Source organism: Leptodactylus fuscus, chromosome 2 (assembly GCF_031893055.1).
Source record: "Leptodactylus fuscus isolate aLepFus1 chromosome 2, aLepFus1.hap2, whole genome shotgun sequence".
NCBI lineage: Eukaryota > Metazoa > Chordata > Amphibia > Anura > Leptodactylidae > Leptodactylus > Leptodactylus fuscus.
The window spans coordinates 176,111,532-176,124,304 of record NC_134266.1 but is presented as its reverse complement, the minus strand read 5'-3'; the positions used below and the strand labels follow the sequence as shown (position 1 = coordinate 176,124,304).

The 12,773-nt window shown below is 40.6% G+C and overlaps 2 protein-coding genes across 2 annotated transcripts in view; one reads left to right on the top strand and one right to left on the bottom strand.

The window, feature by feature from the left end:
* Positions 1-12,773, bottom strand: part of INPP4A (inositol polyphosphate-4-phosphatase type I A) — a 528,838-nt gene that overhangs the window by 40,236 nt on the left and 475,829 nt on the right. The window lies entirely within an intron of this gene.
* VWA3B (von Willebrand factor A domain containing 3B) overlaps positions 6,983-12,773 on the top strand; it is a 130,102-nt gene continuing 124,311 nt past the window's right edge. Inside the window, exons 1-3 of the mRNA XM_075263130.1 lie at positions 6,983-6,995; positions 9,414-9,542; positions 11,306-11,394. Of these exons, the coding sequence (XP_075119231.1) occupies positions 6,983-6,995; positions 9,414-9,542; positions 11,306-11,394 (231 nt within the window). The remainder of the gene's footprint in view (positions 6,996-9,413; positions 9,543-11,305; positions 11,395-12,773) is intronic.

The window sequence follows — 12,773 nt, the reverse complement described above, 5'->3', positions numbered from 1 at the left end:
TGAAATATAATGTGATTATTAATTACCATTCTATAGACAATCACTATATTTATTCTTTAGTTAGAACTTTTCACCAATTATACTAAACATATATTCCTATATGAATGTGTTATCATACTTATCATACATTTTCTAAAGTTTAGTCACTTTATTTACCTTTTTTAATAAGAAATAATTTTATTTTGAACATTACTTTATTAAATATCATTGTGTTCTTTATCTGAGACACAATATTAACCCTTTATTCATAAAAACTTATGTGACTAAAGTTTCCTCTTAACACCTCGTCTCTTCACAGACTCCTGTGACCTTTTTCACCTTTCAGATACCTCCAATACCAAGAATAGAGACAACACTTGTGCCAACACACTCTTGTCTCTGTCTTAAACTTAACTGTATATATTCTTGTGTACTGGCTGTATATGAATACCATATATATGAAATAAGTATATAAACATAAACTTTTCAAAATATGTCACATCCTATAATCAGAAGTTTGAAGAATAAACCAGAGACTATCTCTCTTGATATCCCATATCCTTTGATGATATTATACTTCTCCTTTCATGAAGATGATTAGCTTATCTCATTTGCATATAAGACATATTTTTCCCAATGTTTGTTTTCCCAATGTTTGTTTTCCCAATGTTTGTAGATGTTGATGTGTGTAAGTGTATGCAAGTGTGTGTGTACATGTAAGAATACATAATGAATAATAATACAATAAATCAATACTGCAATACTGGCTATAGCTAACTAGATTTTCCCACCATAACTAATATATTTATTATCCCATGATCCAATTACCACAATAAACCTTTATTGTTTGTCAGGTTTGAACAAATATATTGAAGATTATCTGTATCTTCTCAAAAGCTACTTTTTCCTACAGAATGTTCACCTAAAATAACCTTGCTTTGTAGTGCAGCTGTCACCTTTTCTCTCAGCTCATGTGACTTAAACACTTGGTTTTCCTGTAGGTATAAACATATGAGGTTCCTTTCAATGGATTTCACATATATTTGCTAATTTCCCAATTTAATATAGAGGATCATATAAGATAAAAAATAGAAAGAAATAGAAAAAGAAAATAGAAATAGAAAATAGAAAGAAATAGAAAATAGAAAGAAAATAGACGTCTCTTTGTTGGATATATTTTCCTTTTTTCCTTGTTGGATGCATCCTGATTTTCTTAGGCCTATTTGTGATGTCACAGATCTGTTGTATACACCAGTGGACACATAACACACATAACACTTATACTGACCAGCCCATCAGGGTCACAGGTCACAATGTGTTGCTGTCAATCAACTGACCACATGAACGAACACTTATTCTCACAGTAAGTAAGAGCTCCATGCCTAGTTGCATGCCTTCATACATAATGGATTATAACTTGAAAATCCTAAAAACATGGACTTTACATGAAACTATTGAAAAACATGCTTGAGGTAAGTTAGAACTTCTATCACTTTATCATGCATTGTTATTAGTCACACCATGTGAAATTAGTTTACTCATTAATAGTTAGACACTCCATGTATTCTTTTGGCTATAAGGAAAGAATGATGAATGAATGGACATCACTGATTGAACTGATCCATTTTTCCATATATCTATATCTGATGAGAAAAAATAGATAAACTTTAGCAAAAACCAAATTAATACAATAATGATTTTAACCAATGGAAAATTTAATAACTTTATGGATCCCTAGTACTATTTGATCATATTCATATAATGTACATAACATGTTCCTCCTCTCTCTGCATCCAGAGAGTGGACTATGACAAAAATCTGTCACCACACATCAGGCTCTCCTCCTATATGTGTGTGTATATATATAATAATATGATCCATAGTATTATTCACAATAGCATAATTAGGATTATTTTACAAACATTATCACATAATCATGTGGGTTATACCTGATCATTGGACTTCTCCTCATGTAAAAGGGATTTCTCTTTACATAGCCAGATAGTACATAAGTAAATACTCAATAGACAGTCATTCCTTCAGAGATACTTTTAAACTCGACCCCTGACCTTCCTGTCAATCACATCCCACAATAACTCCACCAGGTCATTAGAGAATGCCAAGCTTGCCCTTTTCCTAAAAATATTAGGTAGCTCAAATTCCTCTTGGTTACTGGGAAGATCTGACATTTTGGAGACAACTGGTACATTCCCAGATACATTCTTTTGCAGATACTCAATAGATTTGGCTGGCTGCAATTCTTTAATTTCAGTTAATAATGGAATTTCAATTTGTGGATTTTCTTGCATGGCATATGGTTTATATGCAACATGTAATTTCCTACGTTTCTCATAGATTTTGTCACTTTCCCTCCTATAAATAGGGGACACTTTAACATGATTTGACAGATGTCTCTTAATAGGCTTTGCTTTTTGCTTTGGACATACTCGATTTACATTTGACATATGTTTCTGATGTCTTCTGGCCATGTCCAATAAACTAGCAGCTTCAAATAAAGTCTTCTTATCTGACGCACTGGCAAGGGTGACTGCATCCAAGAATTTGAACTTTTTAACAAAACTTTTCACCATAGATGAAGAGTTCACCTTTGGAATGACAGTTTTGTATGTTCTCTCAAATTTAGACATGAACGCAAATGTACATTCTTTTCTGCCAATCTTTATCTCATTCAGTATATCAGGTGTTGGCATGCTGTCACCTCTAGTGCACCAGATTAGTTTCTTTAATCTCTCCACATCACTGTCTTTTAACCATTCATCTGACTCATTATCATAAGACATTTTTGCAGACAAACGTTCTGTAAAATCAATAGGAAGCCATAATTTAAACAGTTTATTTCTCTGTTCAATATTTAGATCAAATTTCTCTGCATGGCTTTCAAAAATTTCTGAGTTTCTACACACATGGATCTTTACATCATATGTGGGAATGGCTTTACTCAGATTGATCAAATATTCCTGAGATTTTAATTTCAATTTAGTTTCTTGTATCATTTGTTCCTCACCATCTATGGCCATTACTGCCACATGGTGCTCTTTATCAACATATTGAGATTTCTCATCTGTCTGAACAGATTTATGCATACTATTACTTAATTTCTTTTCTGTTACCATGTCATTAAAAATCTTTACCAAAGAAGCAATATTCCTAAATACCTGCTTCTCTTTTGTAGAACAAATTCTATTTTCAATCTTAGAATTTGCCTGTTCACATTGTGTATACAAATCTTGCCATATACTCGCTAAATTGTCACTAGACACAATTTTAAACTCAACGTTACATTTTTTAGACAATGACTCAAATTTTTCCATACTTTAAAAGTAAAATCTTTACTCACCACTGTAGAAAGCTTCACCTTTAGCTTGTCCTTGGAACAGCTGGTCCCTGTCATCAGAACGTCTCAGTACGTCTGGCACTTGTGGTCCTTCTGTGTTTCCTCACAGGCTTTCCTCACACAGGCTTCCGTATCATATAACACGCACAACAGTCATCTGTATCTCACCAATATAGGTTTCTTTTCGAAGTCTTCCTGAATCTTGCAATTCATACAACTTGCAAAATACTCCTCTCTTCCCCCTTAATTGCAAGTGAACGGAACGAGAAAAACAGGAAAAAAAACGACCGTGCTGGCTCGCCACTGTTAAATATCTTGTATTTGCCGGTGAGACTTGTGTCCACTGTTAAATATCCGGACCTGGCCTTGTCCACGATAGGAAGAAGTCAGCTTGTTATAAATCAGTGTAGAGGTTTATTAATATCTTGAAGGAAAACACAGGAACAGGGAAAATGTCCAAATAACACAAATATCAGTCAATTGTCAATAGCTTACATCTTCAGAGAAGTTAAATCATCTGGATATCTTGTAGTTACAGCTTGGTTCATGCTTGTCATCTGGTTGGTGGACTTGGGCTGGTTACGACGTCCATGGATGTCCATCTGCCTGGACCACCCACCCTGGTGTTCCCAAAGACAGACCTCCTGGTCTTCCCCTGGTCTTCCCAAAGACAGACCCAGACATGTGTATTTCTTACTCATTTATATTCATGAGAGTGGGTGTTACCTTCCATCTTGTAGCTATGTAAGGAGATTTCTAAAATGGTCTACTCTAACCGCACCCATGCACCCAAAATATAAGACTATGATGTCAGTAGAGTGTTAACCCCATGTCTGCTAGAGAATATTGTAAATATATAATATTTAACACCCCTTTAAATCAGGTTGCCCATGAGAACCACAGATGGTATAGGCAAGGGGGAAATCAAACAGCCCCCACCCTTAACTGTCATTGTGTATGTGTGTGTGATGTGTTGAGACCTTCAAAAATTACTTTTCTGGCCCTTCCAAATTAAGTTAGAGGCCCTTAAGCTGAGCCATACAACAATTTACTATTTAGGCCCTTGGGTGAGCCCTCCCAAACTTAAATTAAGGCCCTTGGGGTGAGTTGAGCCTTGCACCAGCAGAGCATTATGCACTTGAAGTGAGTTGAGCCTTGTAGTTGCAGAGTATTAGGCCCTTGAGGTGAGTTAAGCCTTGTACCAGTAGAGTTTTTGGCCCTTTGGGTGAGTTGATCCTTTAAAGAGGACCTTTCATCAGATTGGGCACAGGCAGTTCTATATACTGCTGGAAAGCTGACAGTGCGCTGAATTCAGCGCACTGTTGGCTTTCCCGATCTGTGCCCGATGTAAAGCGCTATCGCCCCGGTACCATAGCGCTTTACAGTCAGAAGGGCGTTTCTGACAGTTAGCCAGGGACGCCCTTCTGCCCAGCAGCGCCTATCGCGCTGTACTGTGGAGCGGGTAGGAACGCCCCCTCCCCTCCTGATAATACTCGTCTATGGAGGGAGAAGGCGTTCCTCCCCGCTCACACTCTACAGTGCGATAGGCGCTGCTGGGCAGAAGGGCGTCCCTGGCTAACTGTCAGAAACGCCCTTCTGACACTAAAGCGCTACGGTACTGGGACCAATAGCGCTTTACCCGGGGCACAGATCGGGATAGTGCACTGAATTTAGTGCACTGTCGGCTTTCCAGCAGTATATGGAACTGCCTGTGCCCAATTTGATGAAAGGTCCTCTTTAAGCAGCAGTGTTTTAGTTTTTGGCCCTTTGGGTGAATTGAGCCTTTTACCAGCGGAGTTTTTGGCCCTTATTCAGAAGCAGTAAAGCTGCTCTAATTCATTAAAGAGGACCTTTCACCATATCCGGGCACAGGCAGTGTTATATACTGCCAGAAAGCTGACAGTGCGCTGATTTCAGCGCACTGTCGGCTTTCCCGATCTGTGCCCGGTGTGAAGAGCTTACGGCCCGGTACCGTAGCTCTTCTATGGTCAGAAGGGCGTTTCTGACCATTAGCCAGAGACGTCCTTCTGCCTCGCGGCGCCAATCGCGCTGTGCTGTGGAGCCGGGAGGAACGCCCCCTCCCTCTGCTCACACAGCTTGTCCGTAGACTAGCATTATCAGGAGCGGGAGGGGGCGTTCCTCCCGGCTCCACAGCACAGTGTGATTGGCGCCGCGAGGCAGAAGGACGTCTCTGGCTAATGGTCAGAAACGCCCTTCTGACTGTAAAGCGCTACGGTACCGGGACCGATAGCGCTTTACACCGGGCACGGATCGGGAAAGACGATAGTGCACTGAATTCAGCGCACTGTCAGCTTTCTGGCAGTATATAACACTGCCTGTGCCCGGATATGGTGAAAGGTCCTCTTTAAAGCAAGTGACTGAATTCCTATAAAAGTAAATATGCAATGTGCTATACATCTAATTCTTCATCTGATATTATTAATTGTATAATATAATTAAGAATAATAAGAGGAGCTGTCCACTTTCAAACATTGAGACAAACATAATTGTATAATGCAGTGTTATAAGATTTCCCAACATACTTTCTGGATCATTTCCTCATGGGTTTCTAGATCTCTGCTTGCTGTCATTCATTCTGCTTCCTATCAGTGGATACAAATCAGTCCATGGTCATCCTATGATGGATGAGAGCAATGGATGCTCATGTGACTGTCCCCAACTTTCTATTATTCTAATAATAACATTTGTCTCTCGATGTGTCAGAAACTAGACAAGCCCTTTAATGACTTTCCTTATTGTGACAGCCCTGACCCTAGTTGGCTGGCACCGGTGTATGGGGTGTGTGCACCTACAAACTCTCTATGCTAGAGGGCCACCTCTCCCTGGGAGAGGCAAATAACAGGGCCAGGAAGGATCATGAGGGGATATGAGGACATGAGGGGATATGAGGACATGAGGGGATATGAGGACATGAGGGGATATGAGGGATTGGATCGGGAGAGGTGCACAGTGGAGTGAGCAGAGACAACACGCGGTCCACCATGACCGAAGGGGCGGGAGTCAGAACTAGAATCCCGGCACTACAGACAGCAAACACAGCGCTCCCGCACGCCACGCCCCTCATCCCGCCCCCTACAAGGACACCACCATGATGGGCTCTGATTGGGCAGATCCTAGCAACCACCGTTTCTATGGTCAACAAGTAAGCTTCAGAGGGCAGGGTACGCGCAGGTGAGTGATACAGATACCAAAAACTGAAATGTAATAATTCTGCGGTATGCCTGAGCCTGCCATTGTGGGATCCTGACAACTGCTGCTACATGACAACCTAAACAGTGGGACAGGGATACTGTGCACGTCCTTACAGTCACTATAGTGTGGAGTATTCACTGAGCTACATCAGACCTGCACTGGCTGCTCCAGAGAGCACAAGACTGTGGACATAAAGCAGAGGAATATTTCTACTTGTAAGAATCCATTGGGTGTCCTCTGGAGAATAGACTAAGGAGGATATGTTAGTGGTAAGATGCCTTCTGTGTATAAATGGCCAATCCTTATACAACCTGCATACATATGCATAGTGGTTCATCCCTATAATAACTACAGTATATACAATGTTGTAGCATTCAGTTTGGTTCAGTTTGTCCTGGGGAAAGCAAAGTGGCTTATTAGGCTCTATTCACACTAATGACATTTACAGGTGAGTGATGCACGCAGTATGTGAAAAAGTAGCACATGGTTTACATTAAAGCCTGGTTCACATCTGCGTGCGGTATTCCACTTGGGGACCCCCGGACAGAATGCAAACATAATTGCAAGCGGTGTGCAGTAAAAGCACACGGACCCCATAGACTATAATGGGGTCCATGTGCTTGCCGCGAGCTTCCCGCACGAATCATGCAGACAGGAAAGTAGATTGTGAAATACTTTCCTGCCCACATGTTCTGTGAGATCTTGCAGCAAGCACACGGACCCCATTACCACAAAGCACCTTAAATTTGTTATTCCATTCTGGGGTCCCCATGCGAACTCCCCTGGATGGAATACAAACACAGATGTTCACGAGGGGTAAGAAACCACATGCCCCCATAGTCTATAATGGGGTCTGTGTGGTTTCTGCTCAGTGTCCGCACGAATCACACAGAGAGAAAAGTACTACTTGCAGGACTTTTCTCTCCACATTTTATTTCAGTGATAGAACACCCATTATAGTCTATTGGGCAATGCACGCGTCCATTTTTATTAATGGATCCATGTGTCTGTCCTGTTACAGCATGTGTTATTCTTGTCAAATTAAAATTTATGGGCCCTCCAAACTGAAAGCCCCATAGATTGAATGGAGTTCTGGTCATGAAATGCACTTGCGTTTCATTCACATGTAAGACACATGCATGGGGAACTTTTGGGCCCCCATTTTCATGATTGCTGGGGTTTTAACTGTTGGACTCTCAGCAATGTGACACTTTTCCTCTATCCTGTGGATAGAGGATAAGTGTCTTTAAAGAGGACCTTTCACCATATCCGGGCACAGGCAGTTCTATATACTGCCAGAAAGCTGACAGTGCGCTGAATTCAGCGCACTGTCGGCTTTCCCGATCCGTGCCCGGTGTAAAGAGCTTACGGCCCGGTACTGTAGCTCTTCTATGGTCAGAAGGGCGTTTCTGACCATTAGCCAGAGACGTCCTTCTGCCTCGCGGCGCCAATCGCGCTGTGCTGTGGAGCCGGGAGGAACGCCCCCTCCCTCTGCTCACACAGCTTGTCCGTAGACGAGTATTATCAGGAGAGGGAGGGGGGAGTTCCTCCCGGCTCCACAGCACAGCGCGATTGGCGCCGCGAGGCAGAAGGACGTCTCTGGCTAATGGTCAGAAACGCCCTTCTGACTGTAAAGCGCTACGGTACCGGGACCGATAGCGCTTTACACTGGGCACGGATCGGGAAAGCCGACAGTGCGCTGAATTCAGCACACTGTCAGCTTTCTGGCAGTATATAACACTGCCTGTGCCCAGATATGGTGAAAGGTCCTCTTTAATGATAAAACCACTGTAATGTATGATGGAGCCAACATAATGTCCTCTGTAGTGTATTGTGGCTGGTTTCATATCAAATTTTCCGATGACAGACTTCCTTTAAAGAGATAATGTCATGAAAATTATTTCTCGCCTATCCATAGACACTATTGAACCTAATGACATATGTGAATTTAAGTGCAGGGGTTCAAATGTTCAAAACAAATAAAAATAAGCATAATAAATATACTAAAGAGTATAATATATGTAGTGTATATTAGAAAATGATTTACCTTCCCTTGTGCTATCTTTAACACAACCTGTGATGTACCAGTTACTATGTATTACATGTATCATTTGTTATATACATCTGTTTTCATAGTTACTCTTAATTATAATACAGTAAAATTTCTTTAACACTTCAAACAATACAGAGGTAGCCATTTTTGGATCCCATACATAGGAATACTCTTCATTAGAGATTGGTGAACCTCCCAAGATTCGTTTAGTTTTGAGTTTGGGTAACTCGGGAGCCTTATTCGTTACAGGTCAAACAAGTTTGGATAGCACTGGAAGTAGTATTATTAGAATCTAAGGTCTCTTCAAACCCCAGAGTATAATAGAAGGAGGCCCAGCGGAGATTAAAAAAAACAAAACGCATTTATAATTACTTTCCCTCACCTATTTTGGGCCTCCAGCGTGTCCAGCACACTCTCCTGTCTCCTCGGTGACACCATTAGCCTTGGGTCCCATAGGTGGCTAACTACATTTTACACGTGTATTTTTACATGTGTAAAATGTACAGAATACACAGCGCGTAGACAGAATACATGGAGCGTAAACTCCGTGTGAAGGGGCCCTTACATTGCGAAATAGCCCTTGAAGGAGCATATTCTAGAGAAAAATATAATTGACAGAGGTCCACTAACACCTATCAGACATTTATGGCCTCTCCTATGAATGTCTCACAGACATTGATAAAGGGGTATCTAAGAGCTACTTATCTACTTCATTTTGTAAAATTCTAGATTATTTAGCAGGCCTTTGTTGGAAAGAAGTATACTACCCACTGCCTTCATTGCACTGAATTTACATTATTTCCATATGTATAGATGACTTGTTAAATATGGAAGCAGCAGCACAAGTGGCATCTGCAGCATGGCTCAAGTCCTTTGGCCTCAGCAAGAAGAAACTTACCATGCCTAAAATCCTGGCTCGGCTTGGTTTTCAGCAGAAGCAAGGTTAGTCATATGATTCATTTCTTTTGTTAATTCTAGAAACATGAAAAATAAATATTACCAACAGTTATATTGAAGCAGGGATCCTACATTTGTACAATACACAGCTTCACATATAGCAGCTCCTTAGTATTTACCCACTAAAAAAATGTATGCCCTGACAAGAAGGCATGTTCCAATAATAGATCAGAACAATGGTGAGGAATTCAATTTCCTATCTAATTCCTTGTAAATCTATCAGCAGAGTGCAGGCTTTTCTCCATAGTAGACTGTATTCTGTCTACAAAGCAGCAGATCTATAGGGGAGAAGCAGTCTGTGTTTGCTATATGTCTGACAAAGTAATGGTGAGAAAATTGGAATCCGTACATCCTCTCCGCTTTACTATCATAATCCTGTTTATTACGAGACAAATTTTGGTAGTACTATGGTAAGGAGATTCAGTTCAGTAATTGTAAAATATTAGTTTTGTTACCATAAATGTGAATGTACAGTCTAAGAACAAAACAGGATTCCCACCCTAAAATAGATGCTTGTTAAATATCTGTAAGTGAAAATATTTTTCTGAAAAGCAACAATTGAATCTTCTGCCAATGCATCCTCCATGGTACTTTATACATATTCATATGTCTATAGACATATCCTGTCTGTCCTAATTCCAGTACTTGTTTCTGCTACACCCTATAAATGATACCCTGACATTTACTGGCAATATGGCCCCTTACCATAAATATAAATGTGAACAATTACCATTCACTTTGCATACATTTCTTCCCACAAACCCCATGTCAGAAAATCTTCATGGCAGATGTAAATTATGGGTATGTATAGGCCAACAAGATGAAGGCATTTTTATAACATGTATACACACCCTGATTCTATGACTGGATGTTATATATCTTATGTAACTAACTGTGTCACTCCTAAGGGCATTGTCTAAGCTGCCCCCATGACCAACACCCTTTAACCCTTGTAAGGGGATTTGGGTATCATGGCAGGGAGAACACTAACTTGTTACCTATTGGAGTCCTGTTGTTGGTGACATATGACCAGGCAGGTCAGGGACCATTGTACGGGGTGCAAAAGGTTTTGGCAAAAGCAAATTGTGAATACAGGCTGAGGTCAGAGTTGGCAGAACCGGTTTAATAGTCAGAGACAAGCCAAAGTCAAACACAGATATCCTGAAGAACATAAAGAGTAGGCAGAGACTAGGCCAAAATGACTAGCCATGGTCAAAAGCACAGTTAACAGATATAACACCTTTTCAGCACACTAGTGAATTAGGAACTTTAGGTCAGGGATATGGCAAACTTTTTTTTTACACCTGTAAATTTGGGAAGATTAACTAACATGCACACTGGCCCTATAGCAGAAAAGGAGTGCATGGCTGTTAAATAGGAAGACCCCACAGCAGCAGCAGAATCATGAAGTGTATGCCTTTGGCATTGTGAGAAGCAGGCAGAATGTAGAAAAGGTTACTTAACAACCATTCCTACTGAGAAAATCAGTATGTCACTGGAAAGTCTTGTTACATTTATTCTGATTTAAGAATATATACTGTATGATCTCTGTAGTCCTCACTAATTCTTCAAGCTACTGCTGTCCTACTTTGATATAATTAGCTTTTAATTGTTAGGAGAAAAGCTGTTGTTGTGGTAAGACATACTTGAAGAAACCATAATATATAATTTTATTTATTTTTATCTGCCATTGTTAACCATGAGTATAACATTTATGAGTTTGAGTCATACTACTTTTATTTCCACAGATTATGTAAACAAACTAGGGCGCCCAGTATCCTCACGGTATTCTCATGGTCTTTTTCCACAGTACACCAACAATGGTAAAATCTACAATGTAAGTGCAAATTCTGCAAACATTTTTTCTTATAGCTAATGAAGCTGCAACGCACGTAATACATATCATGTAACACATATCAATTATTCATTGAGCAAGGCTATAAACACATACTAGAATAAGTAGACCCTGCTCTCTAAGGTTACTGCCTGTGGCTTCTTTAATACTTTACAGTCATGCAGTTGGCTCAAGATGTTTTTAGATGAGACCATGAATTGCTTTAAATAGTAGATTTTATATAGACATCTTGGTAAAATCAGGCTAGGTTCACACCTGCGCCCTGTCTCTACTTGGGGATTCCGTTCTCCATTTGCCTTTAAAATTGTGGAGAGAAAAGTCCTGAAAGCATGGAACATGGAAATATGTCTCAACACTATGAGATAGTAGTGCTGGCCAATTAATCGAAAAATAACCGAAACCAAACATCAGTCAGGATAACCAATGTGATTTTATTCATGTATGTTATTTTGGTTCCGTCATTAAAATATTTGCAGTTTCATTCGGACCAAACAGGTCTGAACCGAAACTGCTATTATTATGCTCTGAGGTCTACCTCTGATTGTTTCTGTCCTGGGGTCCTGTTAGTAGTCTGCTGCCTGGCTCTTACTTCTAATTGTTTCTGTTCTGGGGTCTTACCAGTAGCCTGCTGCCTGGCTATCACCTCTAATTGTTTCTGACCTGCAGTCCGGTTAGTAGTCTGCTGCCTGGCTCTTACGTCTAATTGTTTCTTTCCTGGGGTCTTACCAGTAGCGTGCTGCCTGGTGTGGGGAATCGCTCAGGTAGATGCTTGTAGCAGTGCAGGAAACAGGGACACAGACACTGGATTGCACACAGATTCAGGCTTTATTCACATGTAGCGTATACACTGCTTTTGCAAAGCCACAGGATAAACAAAAAAAAAACCTTGTCGGCTGAGAAAACTAACTTAAACATAAGGAAACTTTTCCCTGACTATACAGGAGACTGGCTACCAGTCTCCCACCTTGGCAACAACAATGGGTGGCACAGTACCTGCTATGGAAGTCTGGTCTGGACAGGTCAGCTCTGTCAGTGTGGTGCCACACTGCTAGTCTTCACACACAGACTGTTATTAGGGTCTCTTAGTCAGCTGACCTCCCTGGTGTGGGTCTTTACCATACACCCTTTAGATGCCTGGCTGGGACATACCTGTCTTCCCAGACCACACCCTTTACTCTCTCACACTGGCTATTACTTCTGATTGTTTTTAAATGTTTTGTAGCGTCCAGCAAGCAGTTGACTCAGGTATTGTATAAATGTAGCTTTTAGTGGATGAACATCACATGAAAATGTTTAAAAACATGGATAAAAATCTCCCATGTTGAGGAAGAGACTGAAAGTCTGGCTTACGTGGTTCGGGT